This window comes from Ovis aries, chromosome 14 (assembly GCF_016772045.2).
Source record: "Ovis aries strain OAR_USU_Benz2616 breed Rambouillet chromosome 14, ARS-UI_Ramb_v3.0, whole genome shotgun sequence".
NCBI classification, from domain to species: Eukaryota; Metazoa; Chordata; class Mammalia; order Artiodactyla; family Bovidae; genus Ovis; species Ovis aries.
Genome location: NC_056067.1, coordinates 62,389,120 through 62,412,690, shown reverse-complemented (window position 1 = coordinate 62,412,690; position 23,571 = coordinate 62,389,120). Strand labels below are relative to the sequence as shown.

The following is a 23,571-nucleotide window of genomic DNA, read 5'->3' as shown; positions in this document are numbered from 1 at the left end:
TATGCGGGCATCTCTAATTGTGGCACACGGATTCTCCAGTTGAGGCCAGCAGGCTTGGTTGCCCCATGTGGGATCTTAATTCCCTTACCAGGGATGGGACCTATGTACCCTGCATTGGAAGGCAGATTCTTTACCCCTGGAAGCCCCAGTAGTAAGTTTTAATAGAGTATAGGAAAGGAAAGTCGCTCAGTTGTGTCCGACTCTTTGCGACCCCATGGACTGTAGCCTACCAGGCTTCTCAGTCCATGGGATTTTCCAGGCAAGAGTACTGGAGTGGGCTGCCATTGCCTTCTCTACCGAATCACTATGTGGGACTCCTGAAACTAATATAAGGCATTTATACTTCAATTTAAAAATTAAAGCTATTTAAAAGACAAGTGTTTTTTTTTTTAAGCTCTTTAGTTTGTTGGGGTAGAGCCGATTAGCAATGTTCTGATAGTCTCAGGTGAACAGTGAAGGGACTCAGCTGTACATACACAGGTTTCCATTCTCTCCCGAGTTCCCATATAACACTGAGCAGAGCTCGCTGTGCTCTACAGTAGGACCTCATTGGTTATCCATTTAAAATACAGCAGTGTGTACGTGCTCATCCCAAATTCCCTAACTATCCCTTCCCCTCATCCTCTCCCCGGCCCCCCACCACCGTAAGTTCCTTCTCTAAGCCTGTGAATCTCTTTCTGTTTTGTAAATTCATTTGTATCATTTCTTTTTAGAGTCCACTTGGAAAGGATCTCACAGGGTGTTCTTCCTTCTCTGAAAAGACAAACTATTTTAAAGGAAAACGTCTTGGGCCAGACTTCAGACAGGATAGGAGGGATCTCAAGGTGGGTGGAGCCAGACACACTAGATTTACGAGGAGGATGCTGTCGTTGGTGGCTTCTGGCTTCCTGAGTTAGCTGTGAGAAGGAAACTGTACACCAGATGGTGGAGGAGCAGAGGGTCAGGGCAAAACCTCTGGCCACACATCCCTGGGACCGAGAGGGCGAGGGGGGGGCTGTGATTGTCCAGTCCCAAGTCTTCCTTTGAACTGCAGAACTGAAGGCAGGATCTTGGTCTGGACAGAAGGGACACCATGATCACGGAATTCCTGTCCCTGCTTTGCCTCGGTGAGTCTCCGGGGCTGGGACAGATGGGTTTGAGGGTGAGAATATTCACCGGGTAGTGGAGGTTACCTTGGGGAACATGGCAAGTACAGAAATGATGGTTTCTGTTTACTGGGTACAAGCGACCTGTCAGAGTTCTGCGGGCTGTGGTATCTGCACACCCTGGTTTCGGCGCCTGCACATAAGGGATGAGGAAGCAGAGACATGTGGTAACAGCCTCAGCGTACTTGGCTCAGTAATGCACAGCTCAAGTGGGACCTCCATGTCTGTATCATCTACATATCACCATCTTGCCTTGAATGTCCCATTGGCGTATGGGAGGCAGGGTCTACAAGGTGTGAAAGTCTGTGAGTTTGGTTATGAACAAGGGGTACAGAAAAGACATGTTATTACTGAGTCCAAGCTTATACTTCTCAGTGCATGATGGGCCAGTAACTTGAAAGACGAGTTGCTGGAGAAAAAAATAGCACCAGCGGACCAAGAAGACGGTGGACTAATGTCCCAAAGAACCATCTTGCCGAGGGTCTGGGTGCTCCTTACATAAAACAAAGAGGGGGAAGTGAGAAGGTGAAATAAAAAAGGCAACAAATCGTTGCAAATATTTCATACTTCTGGCCAGAATCCAGAAGGGATGTGCTAATTTCTTCTTTCCTGCAGCCATTCGCAGGTGGGCCTGGTCAGGATATTTCCTGTGAGCTTAAGCAAAGGTATTCTAGCTCAAGACTCAGGCATGAGAAGCAGGGTTCACGGGGAAGAGCCAGTATGGATGCTTTAAGTGTGCAGGCAACATCCCTTTAGTGCTCAACTTGTAGCAAAAACAACAGAATACAAAGGTTAAAGGAAAGGAAACAGATCCGATATGGAGTCAGATTTGTTTTTCCCTATGACACTAAGGTGGGGCTTCGCTGGTGCCTCAGATGGTAAAGAACCCACCTGCAATGCAGGAGACTCGGATTTGATCCCTGGGTTCGGGAGATACCCTGGAGAAGAGAATGGCCACCCCTTCTAGTATTCTTGCCTGGAGAATCCCATGGACAGAGGAGCCTGGTGGGCTACAGTCCATGGGGTCACAAAGAGTCAGGCATGACTGAGCAAATTATACTTCACTTCATGATACAAAGGCAGGGAGCAGTGGATAAGAACATTTCCTGACCCCCCGTATCCTAAGCTTGATTTTAAGCTGATGTTCAACTTGAACATAAGGTGATCAAGCAGACCTCAGCTTGTAGGAAGGAAGCCCTAGGCTATAATCTTGGCCTGGTCTCTCCAGACTTTGGAAAGGCAGCCCCACCCGACTGAGTCCCCAGTTCCTCCTTTGTGAGTGGAGCCGGATTCAGGAGGGGGGCAGCGTGGAGGACCTCAGGGCTTGCCATCTGCCACCCTCCCACCCCTGGGTTCCTTCCTCCTTCTTCTGGGCTGAGCCCTTCCCTTTGAGGTCACTCTCATCCCGCACACACACACACACACACACACACGCACACACACACACACACACACGCGAGCGTGAGAGGCGGCTGCCGGTCACCATACCCCAAACCTCCAGTTGCAGGACAGAATAAATGGGGGAGTCAAGAGACGGACCTCATCCTCTCTACACTTATTTCCTTGGGCTGCCGAAACAGTTCAGTTCAGTTCAGTCGCTCAGCCGTATCCGACTCTTTGCGACCCCATGAATCGCAGCATGCCAGGCCTCCCTGTCCAACACCAACTCCCGGAGTTCACTCAGACTCATGTCCATCGAGTCCGTGATGCCATCCAGCCATCTCATCCTCTGTCGTCCCCTTCTCCTCCTGCCCCCAATCCCTTCCAGCATCAGAGTCTTTTCCAATGAGTCAACTCTTCGCATGAGGTGGCCAAAGTACTAGAGTTTCAGCTTCAGCATCATTCCTTCCAAAGAAATCCCAGGGCTGATCTCCTTCAGAATGGACTGGTTGGATCTTGCAGTCCAAGGGACTCTCAAGAGTCTTCTCCAACACCACACTTCAAAAGCATCGATTCTTCGGTGCTCAGCTTTCTTCACAGTCCAACTCTCACATCCATACATGACCACTGGAAAAACCATAGCCTTGACTAGACAGATCTTTGTTGGCAAAGTAATGTCTCTGTTTTTGAATATGCTATCTAGGTTGGTCATAACTTTTCTTCCAAGGAGTAAGCGTCTTTTAATTTCATGGCTGCAGTCACCATCTGCAGTGACTTTGGAGCCCCCCAAAATAAAGTCTGACACTCTTTCCACTGTCTCCCCATCTATTTCCCATGAAGTGATGGGACAGACGACAGCAAATCAGGTGGCTTAAGACATCTATTCTCCACCATTCTGGAGGCCAGAGGTCCAAAACCAGGGTGTCGGCAGGGCTGATTCCTCCTCAGGGATCCGAGGGAGGGTCGGTTCCACACCTCCCTCCTCGACTCTGGCTGGGAGATGACTCGGAATCCTTAGCACCCCTCGGCTTGTAGCTCCTCACATAGTCACATGGCCACCTTCCCTCTGCATGTTCTGTCTCCAGGTCACTTCCCAACCTCTTATTATTATTATTTTTTAATGATTAATAGATTCATTTAAACAACAGTATGTACAGTCATCATTGCCAGAATTAATATGAGATGTTAAATGTTTGATCCAACTTTCCTTCCTGGATCAGTTTTTCTTTCCTATCTCTGTCAGTTTTGAAAACATAAAACCAGAGGAGGAGGGGTCCAATCCCAAGCAGAGCTCCTGAGAGCAGGCTCTGGGCGTGGGCCTGAAGCTGGGATAGACATTTGCTGAACTTGCTCAGGTCCAATGAACCAAGGCAGGATCCTCAATAACCCCTTGGTGGCAAGGGTCATTGCACTGAAGCTGGTACTCTCATTTAAACCGGGATCTTATGGCCAACAGGCTGGCTTGTGCCTTCTGGGTTTTGACAGATATATCCTATTCAGCTGGGTCGAGAGTAATAGGTAGGGTGGCCAGGCTCATGGCTTGTACTTGGGGAACAGCGTCTTGGCAACCTAGCGCACAACAGTGCCTGTCCTTCCAACTTCCTATGAGGACATCAGTCATATTGGGTTAGGGTTCCAGCCGACTCCAGTAGGACCTTGTGTAAACTGTAAGCTGAAAAAAAATTGCACGACATAAAAGCTGAGAGTTGTGTTTTATTCAATGCATACTCTTAGGACTTCCAGCCCCAGAGACAGCATCACAAGTAATTCTGAAAGAACTGCTTCAAGGAGGCGAGGGAGGAGCCAGGATGGATAGGAATTTTGCAACGAAGGACAGGTGGTCTGAACGTCGAAACACTACTACTAATCAAAGAAAACCAGATATCTCAGACTAAGGAATTTAGCGCTTTTCTGTGTATGGGAAGACACAAGAGCCTGGGCTGACTGAAATCACTCCTGGATGCACGCCTCAGCTGTCCGGGGCCAGCATCCCGTGTTTCCCCATCCTGAGCTCCCTTGGGGCTCGCCGTGGGCAGTGGCTGCAGGCTGCTGGCTGCTGGATGGCAGGCGTTCTCTGCTTCCTGCATTGCCTCGGAGCCCACCAGCTCACTGTGTGCAATCACTGATGGTGGTGACACCATTTGTTTACTGATGTGGCAGGCAGTGCTTTACTTCTCAGACGTCAGCGAGGACTCTGCACCCAGTTCCGATGTGTGTGAATATGGAGGGGGTGGTTCTTCACACCACCAAGCCGCTGACTCAGCTGTTTGTCCTGCAATTCACCCCCATCGTGACATGAACTACCTGGAGATACAGTCAGACCTCACAGATTAAGGGCTCCATCCTAGAAGATGACCTCCCTCCCACTTCAGGGGCCAGTCACGAGCCCTGGTGGCCACCTGTGTTTCTGTGCGACTGGCTACAGATGGAAGGTTCTAATGAACCCCTCCTTGGGTCCATCAATTTGCTAGAACTCAAATTTGTGAGAACATGGAACTCAGAGAAACATTTTACTCACTAGAGTACTGATTTATTATAGAAGAATTTGGGCTTCCTGGGTAGCTCAGCAGGTAAAGAATCTTCCTCCAATGCAGGAGACCCCAGTTTGATTCCTGGGTCAGGAAGCGCCGGGGTCCAGCCCCCGCAGGATCCAGGGAAACCTGAAGGAGGAACGGCGTCAGTGATTGATTTAGAGAGAGATAAGGAAAGAATGTTAAAGACAAGAAAACAGAGGAGAGAAAGAGGCTGATATTCCTTGGTTTACATAGAGAACCAATAAAACTTCGAGACAAGAAGTTTGCCCTGTTCACGGAGGCCACAGGTGCCCTCCCGGTCTCCCGAGGGAGTGAAGACTCAGAACGTCTTCCTGTTCAGGTCTTAGAAACCCGGGAAGATAAGTGAACGCAGGGAGCCCCTATGCTCCAAGCGATCAGCCTGAAAAAGAGGGAGGGAGGGAGAGAGAGAGAGAGAAAAAAAAAAAGATAGAAGAAAAAACACGGGGTGGCCAAGCTGCTTCGGTGAGTGAGGCCCAAAAGCTTTATTTTTCAAAAGGTACTTTTATACCTTGCCTTACACATAGAGGGAGTTTTGCCCTTATCGAAACCAGGATTTTTCTGCATACCTTTTCCACAAACGATGTTGTGTACATTATCTTCTGGCCTTGGAGGCCTGTGAACATTTTATGACCCTCTTTTGATAAAGGCTGCTTAACCAGAAAACGTATTTTCCCTCAAAGTGTTTTTTCTTTATATTTCTAATCTATGTCAGCCTCAGAAAATGCCAAACAGAGTTACATTTTTCACAGAGCAAGGGTGCAGTGAGTTACAAGAAAGAACCAATTAGCTCAAAAGCCTGATATGGTTAAATTCAAGGCTACACGTGTTTTTCTTGCATTCTCACTGTGTTAACTAATGCACTCCCAGGTGCAGAGTGGATAAGAGATATGGGAACTTAGCAACAAGCATTGGCCTAATAATGAAATCCTACACCAGCACTAGCACTACTCTAATAACTTTTAACTCTTTCAAAGGCTCTATGTTTTAGGCTTTCCGTGCCTCTCACAGTTGGGAGGCTGTAAATAATCACATGCGTAGCTGTAAGAGTCTGGATAAACCTGCCGAGCAAGCTAGAATGCTAACAGAGGGGGTTTGATTTGAAATATTCCTCTCATGTCCAGGAGACTTATTAGCTATAGCCCTAAGTTGATTTTCTCCAGAGAAAGGTGGTCAGGGTTAGCCCCCTGTTGATGTCAGAGGAGTTGGTGAAAGTCATGAAATAGTAAAACAGACAGATTTTGGTTTGGGGGTAGATGCTCAAGAAAGCCTAGGGAGCCCGTTGAGTTCTGAAGCCTTGCTTGACAGTTCTCTTCCACATGACCTTGTCATGGGTGGGATCTCCTGTGGTGGCTCCCGGCAAGGAAGTTCCCCTGGAGAAGGGTTAGGCTACTCACTCCAGTGTTCTTGGGCTTCCCTGGTGGCTCAGATGGTAAAGAATCCACCTGCAATGTGGGAGACCTGGGTTTGATCCCTGGGTTGGGAAGATGCCCCGGAGGGGCATGGCAACTCACTCCAGTATTCTTGCCTAGAGAATCTCAAGGACAGAGGAGCCTGGTGGGCTACAGTCCATGGGGTCGCAAAGAGCTGGACACAAATGAATGACTAGACACAGTACATAGAAGGATTTAAGTCAGAAACAGCCAAATGGAAGAGGTGCACAGAGCCAAGGATGAGGAAAAGGGCTTCTGAGCACATCACGCTCGAAAAGCCTCCACGTGTCCAACATGGAAGCTCTCTGAACCCATCCTTTTGAGTTTCTATGGAGGCTTCACTACATAGATGAGAAATGGGATATTTCCTGCCGTATCAGTAAACAACGGATGTTGCAGCCATCAGCGACTGAAGACACTTGAGGGTGAGCCCCGAGGGAACTCAGGAAGGAAAGAACACCTGCCACCCAGCAGCCATCAGACTGCAGCCACTCCCCACGGTGAGCCCCGAGGGAACTGAGGGATGAGAAAACAGGGATACGGGCTGCAGACAGCTGAGGTCCATATCAAAGGGACGACTGCTGTGAGTCCAGAGCTTGCATCTTCCCATACTGAGAAAAGCTCTAAATTCTTTAACTGGAGACATCTGATTTTCTTTTTTTAACAGTAACGTTTTGTTCTGACCTCCTGCCCTTTGTTGCAAAACTCATGTATATCCTTCCCACACCACAGCCCCTAGCAGTTCTCTCAAGGTTACTTGAGATGCTGCCTCCTGGGCTTGAAGTCCTAAGAATATCTGATGAACAAAACGTAACTCTCAACTTTTAGGTTGAGCATATTTCTTTAGTAGACATAGGCGTGATTGATTGAATCACTGGCAATTGGTAATCCCCAGCCCTTCTTCCCTTCCTGGAGGTCAGGGTTGGGGGTGGGATTGGGGGTAGGGGGTGGGTAGGACTGACAGTTCCAACCCTTTAATCACTTGGTTGTTTCCCTGGAACCCGCAACCATCCTTAGGTTACCTAGAGACTTTTCCAGAAGTTATTTTAACATAACAAAAGACACTTTTACCTCTCACAACACTCAGGGAATTTCAAGAGTTTGGGGAGCTCTGTACCTGGACAGGGACAAAGACCCAATGTCACAACATCAAAGTAATTTTTCCTCTTCTCTGGGGAACTATAGATTCTACTGCCACTGTCCTCCTCCCTTTCTAGCTTGGAAGCTGAGCAGCTCTCCACGTGGTGTATTTCAAGTCCATTGTTGCTGTTTGAGCTCAGTCATGTCTGACTCTTTGCAACCCTGTGGACTGCAGCCTTCCAGGTTCCTCTGTCCGTGAGATTCTCCAGGCAAGGATACAAGAGCAGGTTGCTATTTCATTCTCCAGAGCCCATACTACATGTTAAACGGATGATGCCTGGCTGAGTCAGGCAGAGAGGGTGGCTGGATGGTGAATGTCAGTTTTCGTAAAGGGCCGGCTAGATGATATAAGTGGGTACGTGGCTGACATATGCGAAGAGTCCGTCAAATTCTCACTGATTGGCAGTTATTCACTGCAATTATTTCCAGATAAATATGCTTGCTTGTGTTGCCTACAGCTCCCTACCTCAGAATTCTAGTAAGACTTCAAGGCGCTATCCGTTTATCCTTTGCTTTTTCAAGCTACCCTACACGCCAGTGTGTCTCTTCTCCTTAGCGGCAGGTGTCTCCACTGCAGCCAGCTCTTTGCTATGTCAGCTGTGGTCCTTTATTAAGAAAGATAGGACTTTCTTGGTGGCCCAGTGGCTAAGCCTCCGTGGTCCCAGTCCAGGGGGCCTGGGTTTGATCCCTGGTCATGGAATTAGATCCCATATGCTGCAACTAAGACCTAGCACAGCCAAATAAACAAATACAAAACAAATAGATATTTTTTTAAAAAAAGAAAGATGAATTCTGAGGATCTAATGACCAGCATGGTGACGATAGTTAATAACATTGAAATCGGCTCAGAGAATGGATCTTAAACATTCTCCCCGCCCCCCGCACACACACACACAAGGTAACCATGTGAGCTGACTTATTTGTTAATTAGCTTCATGGTGGTGGTCATTGCACAATACATACGTGCATCCAGTCGTCACACGTACACATTAACACAATCTTGTTTGTCAAAAACAGAGAACACCTCCGTCAATTTTCACCTACTCCTCAGTAAGGTTTCATGATGAAAAGTGAATCTAAGGCAATCGTGAGCTTATTTAAAAACAAAGAAAGAAAGGAAGAATGGGAATCACTGCTGCAGCAGGAGACTGGCTGATAACAGAGCTGAGATGACTTTGGACTAAAAGCAGAGGAGAGAGGGACTAAAAAGAGGCCGCGAGACCTGGGGACGCCCCCTACCCCCTGACCACCCGGAAACGAGGTCCCTGCCTCTCAGTGCAGCCATCGCTGCCAGAGCGAACGCGGGCTCCGCCCACCGCCAGGCTCCCATGTCCCTGCTGGCTGGTGAAGCTTGGGGGCTCGGGTTTTGCGCCCACCACTGAGCGGAAACAAGGGCCAGATCCCGAGTCAGTCTCATGTCCAGATGTGTACCTGCAATCTAGATACGTAACTGAATCACTCTTCTGTATGCTGAAAACTAACACACCAAATCAACCATGCTTCAATCAAAAAGAAAAAGACAAGCATACAGTTCATCTCTCATGAGTGTTTCTCTTGCAGGGCTTTGTCTGGGCAATGAAGACGAGGAAAATAACGGTGAGTCATCTCCCACCTAGACTCTGTTCCCGCACCTTGAGTTTCATGACCTTTTTCCCTTTCATCCTCTGAATTCTAGGAGGGTTTTGGTGGTCACCAAGATGAAGGGTCTAACTCCAAATTCTTTCCAGAGAAACTTCCCAAACCCCTTCTCCACGCCTTGCCCAGCTCAGAGGTTGCACGCGGCAGCAACGTGACCCTCATGTGCCAGTGTGATGCCCGGGATGGGACATTCATGCTGGGGAAGTCACAGGGTACAATAAAGGGCAGAGCTCAGCAGGAAGGTGGCTGAATTCCTCCTCACTCACCTGGAGCTTGGGCTTCCCTGGTGGCTCAGATGGTAAAGAAGCCGCCTTCCAAGGCAGAAGATGCAGGTCCGGTACCTGGGTCAGGAAGAGCCCCTGGAGGAGGGCATGGCAACCCGCTCCAGTGTTCTTGCCTGGAGAACCCCATGGGCAGAGGAGCCTGGCGGGCTGCAGTCCATGGGGCCACAAGGAGTCAGACATGACTAAGCTGCTAACCTGCCTAAGGCGGCCACAGGCTCCTCGACAGGTGGTCTGGGCATATTTTCTCTCTGACCTTCACCTCGGATAATGCCCCTCTTTATTTCTCAAATAGGTTAGTCTTGTTTGGCAAACATAGCACAGAGCTCCCTCCAGCCATAAGATCCCTGGGTGCAGTCAGAGAGCCAGCGCCTCTGTACAGGTGGCGTCACTGACCCCGGGCACCTCACTGTAAAATGGACCGAAGAAACCTGCTGCTGAGAAGCTGCCTTGCCCACCCCAGAGCATAACTGCAAATTGTGCTTTGCTATCCCCTGGAGGAGGAAGTGGCAGCTCACTCCAGTATTCTTGCCTGGGAAATCCCACAGACAGAGGAGCCTGGCAGGCTACAGTCCACGGGGTTGCAAAGAGCTTGACACGACTGAAGTGACTTCGCACGTCGTGACTGAACACCACCATCACCGATGGAGTACAGAAAGGGGTTTGCGTGCAGATTAACCGGCGGTCCTCTGGGGGAAGGAGGGGGCCCTGTAACAGGTGACTTCACTGGTGCTGAGCTAAAAATTTCCGACTGACTATTCAAGGCAACATTTATGGGCATGGGGTTCAAAACTTCAATTAGACTAGGTATTGAGCCCTAGCGCAGTCTACACAAATGATTCCATGTTGAGCCTGTGATTTTTTTTTAAATAGTCAATCAATTGATTTTTGGCTGTGCTGGGTCTTTGCTGCTGCACATGGGCTTTCCTCAGTTGGGGTGAATGGGGGCTATCCTTGGCTGCGGTGTGCAGGCTTCTCATCGAGAGGGCCTCTCTTGTAGCAGAGTACGGGCTGAACATGCGAGAGCGTCAGTGGTTGCAGCTCATGGGCTCAGCAGTTGTGACTCTCGGGGTTAGCTGCTCCACAGCACGTGGAGTCTTCCTGGACCGGGGATTGAACCCGTGTCCCCTGCGTTGGCAGGCGGATTCTTACCCACAGCGCCATGAGGGAGGGCTGCCACTCCTTATGTTTGTACCAAAAACTAAAATTTGACACCCATTCGTGAGCAAAAGTGCCTCGTGGGACCTGTGGGATCCACCACCAGACACCAAAGGGCCAGGAGGAGCCTCACCCACCTGGGCGTTGGATAGCGGGCAGACAGGCCTCAGTAGCAGCCGTGGAACCGCAGGAGACTGTGACCTGATTCCAGCCCCTCTTGGCCGTCGTCTGGGAGAACGCGGACACGGTGGTATCTACAGACGGGAGAATGTTTGTGGACGTTTACAAACCAAAGCTGAAGTATGGAGGAGCGGGAAACTGGAACAGACCAATAACAGATCAAGAGATTGAACCAGCGATCCAAACCTCCCAACAAGTAAAAGCCTGGGACCGGTTGGCTTCACTGGTGAATTCCACCGCACATTTATGGCAGAAATAACACCAGTCTTTCCCAGCCTCTTCCTAAAAAGTGCAGAGGAAGGAACACTCCTGTGCTCATTTTACAAGGCCAGCATCCCCTTTATGTCAGAGCCAGATAAGGACACTGAAAGAAAACTATAGACCTATATCCCTGATGAATACAGATGTGAAAGTTCTCAACAAAACGTTGGCAAATCAATTTTAACACTGCATTAAAAGACTCACACACCATGATCAAGTGAGATGTCTCCTTTGTACCCAGTGATGGTTCACTGTACAAGTCGATAAGTGTGATACACACATTAATAGGAGGAAAGATAAAAGTCATATGTCCATCTTATGTGTAAACAATTTTGATAAAATAGATCATTTCAATATAAAAACTCTCAATAAATTGGGTGTAGAAGGAACATACTTCAACACAATAAAGGCCAATATGACAAGCCCACAGATAAGGTCATACTTAATGGTGAAAAGTTGAAAGCTTTTCCTCTGATATCAGGAGTAAGACAAGGATGCCCACCACTTCAATTCAACGTAATACTGGAAGTCCTCTTTGGAACAACTGGGCAAGACAGAAAAAAAAATAAGAAAGGCATTCAAATTGAAAAGGAAGATGTAAAACTGCCTTGCTTTGCAGATATGATCTTATCTACAGAAAATTAGCAAAAATAAATACTTTAGCTACCTGATGCGAAGAGCCAATTCATTATAAAACACCCTGATGCTGGGACGGATTGAAGGCAAAAAGAGAAGGGGACGACAGAGGATGAGCTGTTTAGATGGCATCACCGACTCAATGGACACGAATCTGACCAAACTGAGACAGGGGAGCCTGGCGTGTTGCAGTCCACGGGGTCACCAAGGTCGGACATGACTTAGCAGCTGAACAACACAGTATATCAAACGAAAAAGCTTCCGCACAGCAAAACAAGCCATCGTCAACATGAAACGGCAATCTACCAGATGGGAGACAGTACCTGTAAAACGTTGGTGCTCTTTCCTGGGATGTGATTGGAAGGTGGGGAATTAGTAGTGTCATTCATAAATATTTTTGTTATTAAAATAATGCCAAGCTCCAGCAGTATTAAGAAGACTAACCTAGTGCTCTGGCCTGGGTTTGGGGACCCAGTGAGCACCTGGAGAACAGGAAAAAAATAAAATAAAACATTCTCCTCTCTGCTTCTCAAAGAGGGCACAAGTCCGTAAATAGGATATGAGGGTTTATCTCCCCAAGGTTCTCATACAAACACTGTGATTCCTTTTCTCCTTTCCCGTTTTCTAGGGAACCAAAAGGAAAGCAAACCCACCCCTGAGAAGACAGGTAAGATAATCAGAAGGGACTTCTTTCCCCCAATTATATCCACCTCTGAAAACACCGGTGAATAGAACAGCACAAGGTACATTGTCTGCTGTTTTACATGATGAAAAGCTACGGTGGAGTTTCGGGAAGAACGGGGGTGAGTCGGTATGACTGGTTTGGGGAATGGGACCAGGACCTGCGGAGCCTATACTTTGGGACGATGTATGATCAAAGACTTGCTAAAACTTTCAAGTTCTCAAAGAACAGTGAATATTATTTTTTTTTTTTTCTGATACTGGTTTTCTGTGAAGAATTGACTAAGATTCTACCCTCAGAAATTCTCATAAAAACTAGGGCTTTCTGAAGGTTTCGACTGAAATGGGCTTACCCATCCGGGATTCATTTTTGCTGTGTCAGGCAGCTTGGGGGATTTTAATCCTCTGACCTGGGCTTCCCAGGTGGCTCAGTGGTAAAGAACACACCTGCCAATATAGGAGACTCAGATTCAATCTCTGGGTCGGGAAGGTCCCCTGGAGGAGGAAATGGCAACCCACTCTGGTATTCTTTTCCTGGGAAATTCCATGGACAGAGAAGCCTAGTGGGCTACAGTCCTCGGGGTTGCAAAGAGTCAGATGCAACTTGGTGCCCAGTCGAGCACAAACACAGGATTCCCTGACCAGGGGCCGAACCCAGGCCTCTGGCAGTGGAAGCTGCAAGTCCTAACCACAGGACAAACAGGGAATTTACCTAGATGCTTAACCATTTTTTCTTTCAGCAACTCATAACCTTCCTGTAATCTGCTCCAAAGGATCAAAATTGTTCAAGGTCGTCATTAGAGTCTGTGCAAGTATAATAGAAATAATTTTTTAAAAGACATCCTTGGAAATTCTCTGGTGGCCCAGGGGTTGGGACCCCGCACTTCCATTGCAGGGGGCACTGGTTCCATCCCATGTGTGTGGCGTGGCCAAAAAAAAAAAAAAAAGAGAGAGAGAGAGAGAGAGATTTCCTGCATCCTGTCCTTGAAAAATACATATTTGTCTTCGAAACATTTTTATTCAGTATTAGCAGGCTGATGACTGCTACTCTGGCTCTGTGAACACAATGCGTGCCACGGCTTCTTGGGGAGATCTGAAATCTGATAAGAGTCGGAGAAGTTGGAAGTGCCAGAAACGGGAGATGGAAAGTCGAAGCGTTCGTGTTTTTAGCTCTTCCGTCATTTCTTTTCTTTTTTAGTTGGTATGTTATTCACATCCCATAAGACCACCCTTTTAAAGTATACAAGGCAGAGGCGTCTGGCACATTCACAGGGCTGCACCGTCACCACCCTGCTGGTTCCCCAGATGAAGTTCCATTAAGCAGCCGGTCCTTGCTCCCTGCTCTCCCGACACGCCCTGCCGAACTGTTTGCTGACTCTATGGTTTCGCCTGTTGTGGGCGTTCCATGTAACACGCAGCCCACACTGAGGTCTGGAGACTGGCTTCTTCCACTTAGCACGGTGTCTTCCGGTTTCACCTATGTTGCAACACGTATCAGTACTTCCATTCTTGCCATGGCTGAATGACGTTCCATCATATGGACAGACCACGTTTTGTTTATCCATTCATCAGCTGATGGACGTTTGGATGGTTCGTACCTTTTGGCTATTGTGAGTAATGCTGCCGTGAATATAGGTGTACGTACATCTGAGCCTCTGCTTTCCGTCAGGTATTTGAAAGGAGAAAGTCTTAGTCACTCGGTCATGTTGACTCTTAGCGACCTTATGGACTGTAGCCCGCCGTGGGATTCTGTGCATGGGATTCCCCAGGCAAGAGCACTGGAGTGGGCTGTCATTTCCCACTCCAGGGGATCTTCCCGACCCAGGGGTTGACCCTGGGTCTCCCGCACTGCAGGCAGATTCTTCACCATCTGGGCCACCAGGGAAGCCCCTAGTCAGGTATCTACCACGCAGGAGTAAAACCGCTGGGACACAGGGCAAGTTTGTGTCTGACTTTTTGAGCAGCTGCCAAACTGTTTTCCAGTGTGACTGCACCGATTTCACCTGCCCGTCGGTAATTTATGTAGGCTCCAGTGTCTCCACATCCTTGCCGACACTTGTTGTTTTCCTTTTATTTTACTGTAGCCAACATGGTGGGCGTGTATATCATTTCCTGTTTTTCGGCCACAGCAAGTGGCACTGTGACCTTAGCTCTCCAATCAGGAGAGCCCTGCATTGGGAGCCCTGAGTCTCAACCACTGGCCCACCTGAGAAGTCCCTGTATATTGTTTCTTAAAATGCACTCTCAGAGCTCACATTTGCACCACCGCAATGCCAAACAGAGTAAGACGTCTTTAAGCACAGACATGCTATCTCTGGAGAAGGAAATGGCAACCCGCTCCAGTATTCCTGCCGGGGAAATCCTGTGGACAGAGGATCCTGGTGGGCTACAGTCCATGGGAGTTGCAAGAGTCAGACACAACTTATCGGCTAAACAACAACAACAAGAGGCTGTCTCCAGCCTACATACACGCGCCTCCAGGCTACTAGAAAGGAACCCTCTGCTCTAATCCTGGGCGGAGACTACGATGGCGTTCATGCCCTAACTTTGCCACAAGGCCAGGCTTCCTTTCCGGGACTTCATGCCCTGTGTCAAGCTGTATCCCGCTGCTCAGTCAGATGCCTTAGATCAGTATCACAGACCTTCTGCAAGTTAATTTTGGCAATGTGTAAATAGTCGATGTGAAATTTGGCCAGGATATGTGGCCATCTCAGGGCAAACCCAGTTCAGCGGGCAGTGGGCAATCTCGCAATCATTTACTTCTCATTTCTAGCGAACTGTAGGGTCATCAAGGGGAGGGTTGAGAGCATAAGGCAAGGCATGTTCCTTTGCTGCCATCCAGGAACAGGGGTTTCTGCCCCACTTTTCCAAGTCCATGGGGATGCGCGGCTCCCACAAATGTCAGCTGTTGGAAAAGGGGTGTCCCCGGGCCCCTTAGATTCCCAAGGCATTTTCTGGACAGTACCCCACCACCACCAACAACAAAGACACCAATGTGCTCACGTTGGGAAGGGGGAGAAACCATGATTGAGCACGCCTAAGAATGGCAAAGAATCTGGGGGACCGGGGGCGGAGGAGCGCTGACAGCATCTGTTACAGAGGGAGGTGGGTGGGGGCTGGGGTGCCGTGTGAGAGATTGATCCTGATCCCTGCAACCTCCTCAGCCGGCACCGTGAGTCAGAGTCTACACTGAGCGCTTCCGAGTCAGGGTTTTTCATCATCACTGCTCTCTTCAAGGGAGCGTTCCTCACCTCCCTTTCCCACACCTCTTCCCCTCCCCACCAGTTTCATGAAGCTGTCACTGACACATAAAGCGGTAAGATACTTAAAGTGTACAACGGGATGATTTGATACAGGATAGGGGCTTCCCTGGTAGCTCAGTGGTAAAGAATCCGCCTGCAGTGCAGGAGACCTGGGTTCAATCCCTGGGTTGGGAAGATCCCCTGGAGGAGGGAAAGGCTGCCCACTCCAGTACTCTGGCCTGGAGAATTCCACAGATTGTATAGTCCATGGGGTCACAAAGAGTCAGGCACAACTGAGGGACTTGCTCTGAAACTGAAACTTTCACCTCATGTCATATATTTGCTTTTTTTGTGTGTGTGTGAGAACGCTTAAGATCTACTCTCTTAGTAAATTTCATTATACACTACAGTGCCACCAACTATGGTTCACGCTATCCGTTAGACCCTCAGACCTCAGTCATCTGAAACTTGTTTGCGCTCTTTAAGCAACTTCTCCCCATGTACCCCACCCCCAAGCCTCTAGCAACCACTGTTTTACTCTCTGTTTTTATGAGCTTATTTTTGTTTTTTTTTTAACATTTATTTATTTGGCTGCACCAGATCTTAGCTGCAGCTTGTGGGATCTGGTTCCCTGACCGGGGATTGAGCTCAGACCCCCGGCATCGGGAGTGCATGTGTATATGTACGACCCCTGCTCGATCTGTTCATCTATCGATGGACACTGAGGTTGCTTCCTTACCTTGAGAAAATGATTGTTGGACTTTGATCCACCTGTTGCTGGACTTGTCTTCACTTCCATAGCATCACCGTTAGTCTGGGTAAATGTGTTTCTCACCAGATTATGACTTCCCTGGAAAAGGTTCAGAATGTCACTTCTCTTGAACGTCCACACCTGGGGTCAGCACAGAGCTACCCGGACCTTGGGGCAGACTGGCCAGAAAGGTTAGACATAGCAGCATCCAAAGCCCATCCTGGCCATGTGACTCTGGGGAGCTCAGTTTAATGCCAGGTACTTGGTTTATGTATGAATGAAATGGGGATGGCAAAGGTACCTTGTGTACTTATGTCAAGATGAGAAAGAACAGGGAATTCCCTGGTGGTCCAGTGTCAGGACCCCAGGCTTTCATGTTAAAGGCCTGAGTTCAGTCCCTGGTTGGGGAACCAAGCTCTTGCAAGCTTCATGGAAAAAAAATTTTTTTAATACAAAAAATGTTTTAATGAGAAAATACTTATGAGTGCTAATGGCTCCTAGTTAATAAGTATCATTCCTGGGGAGGAAACGTTTACTGGGTGTTTGCCATCTGCCAGGCACTGTGCTAGCCCTCTCTGTAGGCACTGACCCACTCCTTCTCTCGACCAACCAGTAAAGCAGCCACAGTTGCTATCCTTGCTCTGATCAGGAAAACAAAGCTCAGGGAGATGGCACAAGTTCCCTCAAGTGATTGGACAGCCCAGCTGGGGAGTGGCAGCTCCGAGTCCTGAAGCCAGGCTGTCTGGCTCCGGCTAACTCTTCTGTGAAGCTCTCAGTGGGTTCCTGGAGCCAGCCTGACTCCTGGCCCCGTCCTTCTCCCTCCAGACACCAGGATCGTCTTCGGGGCCACCTTCAGCTGCCTCTCGCTCTTTCTCCTCTTCCTCGCCGTCTTCTTCATCTACAGGTGCACTCAGCAAGGTGAGTTCAGAGCACCACGGGTTTCACACTCTGAGGAAGGGGACTAAAGTGAAGGATTCTTTAGGGCGATACATTCCTCCTTGCTTTTTTTTTTTTTAATAGATTCATCAGAGGAAGAATCCATCAAGAGGTAGATACGCTTGCAGACCTCACGCCCTGCGATAACTCCCACTCCGCCGCACAACAGCGACTCTTAGGCCCCGCCCCGCCTCTGTCAGCCCTACCCCCTCCCCTAGACCTCCAGATCCCATACTCTAACACGTTTCTCTTTCGCAGAACCTGCCATTCCAAAGTGCACAAGCAGAGGGATGCAGGTAAGTGATCCGGGGTGAAACCACGAGGAACCTCGGGATGGAAAGACTGCAATCTGACTCGTGCCGTCTGAGAACTGAGTTTTGTCTCCTTGTACTCATATGCAGATGTACCCATGCTGGAAAGGATTTCTGAGTCGGTGAGTTCTCCCCTATGGAATAACCCAAGAGCTCACGTACCACCAGAGGCTGGTCTGTCTGCCTCTTGGCTTAGCTCAAACGCTGGTTATATTCATGCGGCCATTTGATATTGAGTTTAAAAACATCTGAGGAACCCATTAAAAGAGAGTAGATAGGAGGCTAACAGGGGCTGGGGGGGCGGGCAGGTAGGGGACCTGGGAAGATGACATTTAAGGGCAACTTGCAGATGCATAAGTTCTGGGAATCTAATGCACAGCTTGGGGATTATAGTCAGCAATACTGTATCGTATACGTCAAAGATGCTAGGAGGTAGATCATAATTGTTCTCATCATGACAAAGAAATGATAATTACGTGACAGGATGGAGGTGTTACCAAGGGGTACACTACATCAGTGTATCACATCACCATGCTGCTGCTGCTGCTGAGTCACCTCAGTCGTGTCCGACTCCGTGCGACTCCATGGACGGCAGCCCACCAGGCTCCCCCGTCCCTGGGATCCTCCAGGCAAGAACACTGGAGTGGGTTGTCATTGCCTTTTCCACATGAACATGAGTACACCTTAAAGTTGCATAGGGTTATATATCAGTTACATCTCAAACAAACAAACAAAACAACAGGTGCTTTGAATTTCACAGTAGCTGGATTCCAGCTCCCAATGGCTACTATTTATTACCATGTGGTCTGAGACGAATCACAAAACCCCCATGAGAGGGGATACATGTATATGTACAACTGATTCTCTTCACTGTGTACCTGAGACACACACTGTAAGCCACCTATACTCCAACAGGAATTCAGCAAACAAGACACAAGCCCGCATAATTTGGACCTTTCCTTCTCTGGTGGCCCGGATGGTAAAGAATCTGCCTGCAATGCAGGAGACCCGGGTTCAGTCCCTGGGTCAGGAAAATGCCCTAGAAAAGGGAAAGGCAACCCACTCCTCTCCACAGACAGAGGAGCCTGGTGGGCTACAGCCCACGGGGTCACAGAGAGTCGGACATGACTGGGCGACTAACACTTCTTTCCTCCTATATCTAAGGGGGATCCAAATCCTCAGTTAAAAGGCTGTGAGAGTCTAATGATGTCATAAACGTGAAGGGTTTATTGGTGTTTCTGGCAAATTTTAAGTGTCAAATGGGTGGCATGAAAGCATCATTTAACAAATATTAATCAATTTACACTCATCGATTTCCTCTGTTTAAAATACTGCCTGTTGGGTGCATACTCAGTCAGTCAGGCATGTCCAGCTCTTTGTGACCCCATGGACTGTAGCCCACCAGGTTCCTCTCTCCATGGGATTTTCCAGGCAAAGAATACTGGAGCGGGTTGTCATTTCCTCCTCCAGGGGATCTTCCAGACCCTGGGATCGAACTGGCATCTCCTGTGTCACCTGCATTAAAGGTGGATTTTTCACTGCTGAGCCACTGGGAAGCCCCTAAAATACTGCTTATTTGTGATTTAATATTAATGAGCATTATAACATCTAAGAGCAATAGCAAGTAAAACTCATACCTTTTCCCACAGGGCACAGAGGTTGACTGGCTCATTCTTGAAGCCAAACCAAGTTAAATAAGAGCATTAGCAGGGAATTCCTCGGTGGTCCAGTGGTTAATTAAGACTTGGTGCTTTCACTGTCGAGGGCCTAGGTTCAATACCTGGTAAGACAAGTAAGATTCTGCAAGCTACTGGCCAAAAAAGAAAGCATTAGTAAAAGATTTAAACATTGTTGCATTTAAAGCGATATTTAGGTACGTTGCATTCATTTAGATACATAGAAATATTAAGTTATGGAAAGGCATAGTTTATCACAAAATAAATGCCAGTGATTAAATCTGGGCTATTTTAACTGTTGGCTTAATGACCTTGATTAGCACATTGTTGATAAATTATAATATTATGATAATGTCAGGTTGTGATGGGATACCTCCACACAATAGAACATTATTCAGCAGTAAAAGAAAGAAGTTACAGAGATAGGTGAGAAGTGACTGCACCTCAAAAACAGGTGAAAAAAGTCAGATACAAAAAACTATATATAAAATTGTTCTATTTACATCAAATTTCCAGGAAAGGCAAATTAGTAGTTGCTTATGGCTGGGGTGAGGGTGGAGGGCAGAGAGAGCAAGGGTTAACTGCAAAAAAGCCCAGGGAACTTTTAGGGGGCGGCGGATATTATCCCACTGTACAGTGGTGATGGTTGCATTGTTCTACAAAGTCACTAAAAGTCATAGAACTGTACACTTATCCCAGGGGAATTTTATGGTATATGCATTATATATCAGCAAAAATACTTTTAAAAATACAATACTATGTCATCAGTAGGTATGCATATAGGAGGGCAATTCTTATTCTGAAAACCATACGTTTGCAACTGATTTTTAATAAGCACAAGTTACCACTGATTGCTGGTATCCTGTCATGAGAGTCGAAAGCACAGCCATCCTAGAACGTGCTGTCCAACAGGGCTTCCTGCAACGAGGGCAACAGTCTATAGCTGTGCTGTCCCAGACCTGTCACAGCCTCCGGCCGCATCTGACATGCATCTGGTGAGACTGAGGACCTCGGTTTGAATTTAGTTGACATTTGTCTGAAGTCGAATGGCCACGTGTGGCTCATGGCTACCCTACTGCACAGCTCAGCTCTACAAGCCTGTCTCTCTTCTCCCCAAAGCCTGAAGAGCCCGAGGGGGTGACCTACGCCCAGCTAAACACCACTGCACTGTCCAGGGCAGCTTCTGTCCCCACCGAGGAGACCCCGAGTTCTTGTGACTACACGACGGTGAAGGTGTAGGGCTGAGAGAAGAGCTTTTCTCTGGGAAGAGAGTATGGATTAACATGGCCGGGATGGCCGGACTTGGGAAAATCCAGGTGACTCTGTGTCCTTGGCTCATTTACTCATAATAATAGAATTGCTTTTCTCTTCTTGCTTCCCCTCCTCTCAAAAATTACAGGGTGAGTTTCACAAGACTTGGACTGCGCCTTTAGTATGAAAGTGTTAATCGCTCAGTCGTGTTGACTCTGTGACCGCATGGACTGTAGCCCTCCAGGATCCTCTGTCCATGGGATTTCCCAGGCAAGAATACTGGAGTAGGTTGCCATTTCCTTCCCCAAGGGAATCTTCCAGACCCAGGGGATTGATCCTGGGTCTCCTGCATTGCAGGCGGATTCTTTACCCTCTGAGCCACTGGGGAGGGTTTGAATGAAATCATAGGCTAAGAATACGTACTGTATCTATAGGCTGGTGGGACTGGGAATATTCACTTAGGGAGTTAAGGACGACATCATGCAAATAGAAAATGTTACTCAGAGAAGACTACGTGACCCCGCAGACACAGGGATTTCACAAAAGGAGCAGAAAAATTATAGGCCGTGAAGGGAGACACTCGTGAATTAACAAAAAGCGTCCCTAAGTAGCACACGCCTAGGAAAGCAGCTGAAAGCGTTTGGTTCCCGATTCTTTCAAGCCTCTAGTCTCAAGCCCAGTTTCCTCTCTGATGAGAATGAAAGCGTTTCCTTACTGCCATCATATTTCTGTTTTTATTCTTATTATTAAAATCAAAGGCTGCAATAAGGTTAGACTTACAGAATCCGTGTGGATTCTGTCGCTTGGCACCCATAACTTAGTTAACTCATGTGAACACAGCATTTTAAGGGTGTTTTTCTGAATGTGGACTTTTTTGTGTAGGTGGTAGTGGTACCGAATGACCGCTTCAGTATAAGCACGGGTATCTGAGCTTTGCTTCCAAATTTACGTCACTCAGTCAGGTTTGCAAGTCATTTTAAAATGTATGAATGGATGAAAGTATAAATACTTGGAATGTGTATATAAATATTCTTCACTCAGTAGCAGACACTGGGATACCTTTTTTCTTTTTTTTTGGACGTGCCTGTAGCTTGCAGGATCTTAGCCCCCCTACCAGGGATTGAACCCAGGCCCTCAGCAGGGAAAGCCTGGAGTCCTAACCACTGGACTGCCAGGGAATTCCCTAGATAACTTAAAAAAATTTTTTTTATTATGAAATATTTCTGTCATAAAGAAAAACATCCCAAAATATAAGTGGAAATAAGCACACTGACCTTATTTTCAAACCACGAACACTTTGCTGTGTTTTTTATCCTACCCCTCCCAGTCTATTTCCCCCCCTCTTTTTCTGGGCAACATTACTCAGAGTAGTGTATATTATACTGATGGTTTTTTTCATACTTTTGCTCCTCAAGCATCTATCCACAGTCAATATATTATATTTCATTGTTATTACGTTCTACAAACATAGGGAATCATCATTACAATTCTGTCACCTTTTTTTATTGCCATCAACATTATGCTTTTGAAATTCATCCAGGTGATTTTTGAAGATTTCTTTCCTTGTTTGCTGCACAGAATTCAGTTGTTAACCATACCATGGAATATTACTCAGCCCCCCAAAAGAATGAAGCGGTGGTACATGCCATGACCTGAATGAAGCTTGGAAACATTATGCTAAGACCCAGAAAGCTGTGCACCATAGCATTTTATTTATATGAAACCCCCAGAAAGGACAGATCCTGAGAAGGTGGATTAATGGCTGCCGATAACGGTTGCCGTTAACTGGGGAGAAGGAGAAACGGGGAGTGACTAGAAACGGGCATGGGTATCTTCTTGGGTTGATGACAGCGTGGTGGAATTAGTCAGTGGTGATGGTTGCTCAGCCTTGTGAATAAAGACCGCTGAACTGCACACCCTAGAAGCATAGATTTTATGGTATGTGATTCCATGTCAATAAAAGAAAATGTGAAAAGCACTTGGTTGCGTGTACAAGCCATGGTTCTCTTTGTTCTTTCCTGGACTGCTAGATATTTGGGTTGTTTTCCTGCTTTGCTGTTGGCAAAATGCTGCAGTTAAACATCTTTGGAACCTGCCTTCTCGCTCACATGTGTGATCTCTCAAGATTTATATTTAGGAGTAAAATCTGTCTTCTGTGACGTCCACAACTTTCATCCCACTGGAAAAGGCAAATTGATAACTAAGGTGGTTCCCCCATTTATTCGTCCACCAAGAATGTATAAGCTTCCAATTCCTTGAGTCATTACCAATTCGCACACACACACACACACACAACTTTGTAATTTTTGCTGATTAAAATATGTGAACTGGTAACCTATACTTTGGCCACCTGATGCAAAGAACTGACTCATTGGAAAAGATCCTGATGCTGGGAAGGATTGAGGGCAGGAGGAGAAGGGGACGACAACAGATGAGATGGCTGGATGGCATCGCTGCCTCAATGAACATGAGTTTGAGCAAGCTCTGGGAGACAGTGAAGGACAGGGAAGCCTGGCGTGCTGCACTCCATGGGGTCACAGAGAGTCAGACACGACTGAGGGACGGAACAACAACACACCTATGTTAAGCTGCTTCTATTAAGATACCTCATTGTTGCTTTAATTTGCATTTTCCTGATCATGAATGAGGAATATTGACCATTTGGGGTTTCTCTGCTGTGAATTGATGATATCTAGCCGTTATTCACTTTTCTATTGAACAGCTGGTATTAATATTTTCCTCACTGACTTAAAGGGCATAATTACACAGTTGGCACACCTGTCCTTGATAAGCTACACATTGCAAATACTCTCCTTTAAATCTGACTCATATTTTCATTCTTCTTTGTATTTTTTAATATTAGTTACTCTGAGTAATTCATCTTTTTATTTATATTTTGAGAGGCTTCTTTGCGTCTGG

At 47.4% G+C, this 23,571-nt stretch overlaps 1 protein-coding gene and 1 pseudogene across 3 annotated transcripts; one reads left to right on the top strand and one right to left on the bottom strand.

The window, feature by feature from the left end:
• Positions 1-874: 874 nt before the first annotated feature.
• On the top strand, positions 875-22,630 carry LOC101119153 (V-set and transmembrane domain-containing protein 1). Of its 3 annotated transcripts, XR_009596454.1 has the most exons (9): positions 875-1,106; positions 9,211-9,246; positions 12,433-12,471; positions 17,304-17,396; positions 17,499-17,526; positions 17,673-17,710; positions 17,816-17,847; positions 20,521-20,717; positions 22,193-22,297. XR_009596454.1 is itself a non-coding variant. In XM_042232435.1 (8 exons), exons 1-8 carry the CDS (start codon positions 1,073-1,075, stop codon positions 22,301-22,303), a joined length of 411 nt encoding a protein of 136 aa, XP_042088369.1. In that variant the 5' UTR covers positions 875-1,072; the 3' UTR covers positions 22,304-22,630. The 3 variants fall into 3 exon arrangements, 2 of the variants coding, with proteins under 2 accessions (XP_042088369.1, XP_004015464.3); XM_042232435.1 differs by lacking the exon at positions 20,521-20,717 and having other exon boundaries at positions 22,193-22,630; XM_004015415.6 differs by having other exon boundaries at positions 20,521-22,630.
• LOC106990642 (NADH dehydrogenase [ubiquinone] 1 beta subcomplex subunit 4-like) lies at positions 3,698-4,612 on the bottom strand (annotated as a pseudogene).
• Positions 22,631-23,571: the final 941 nt, after the last annotated feature.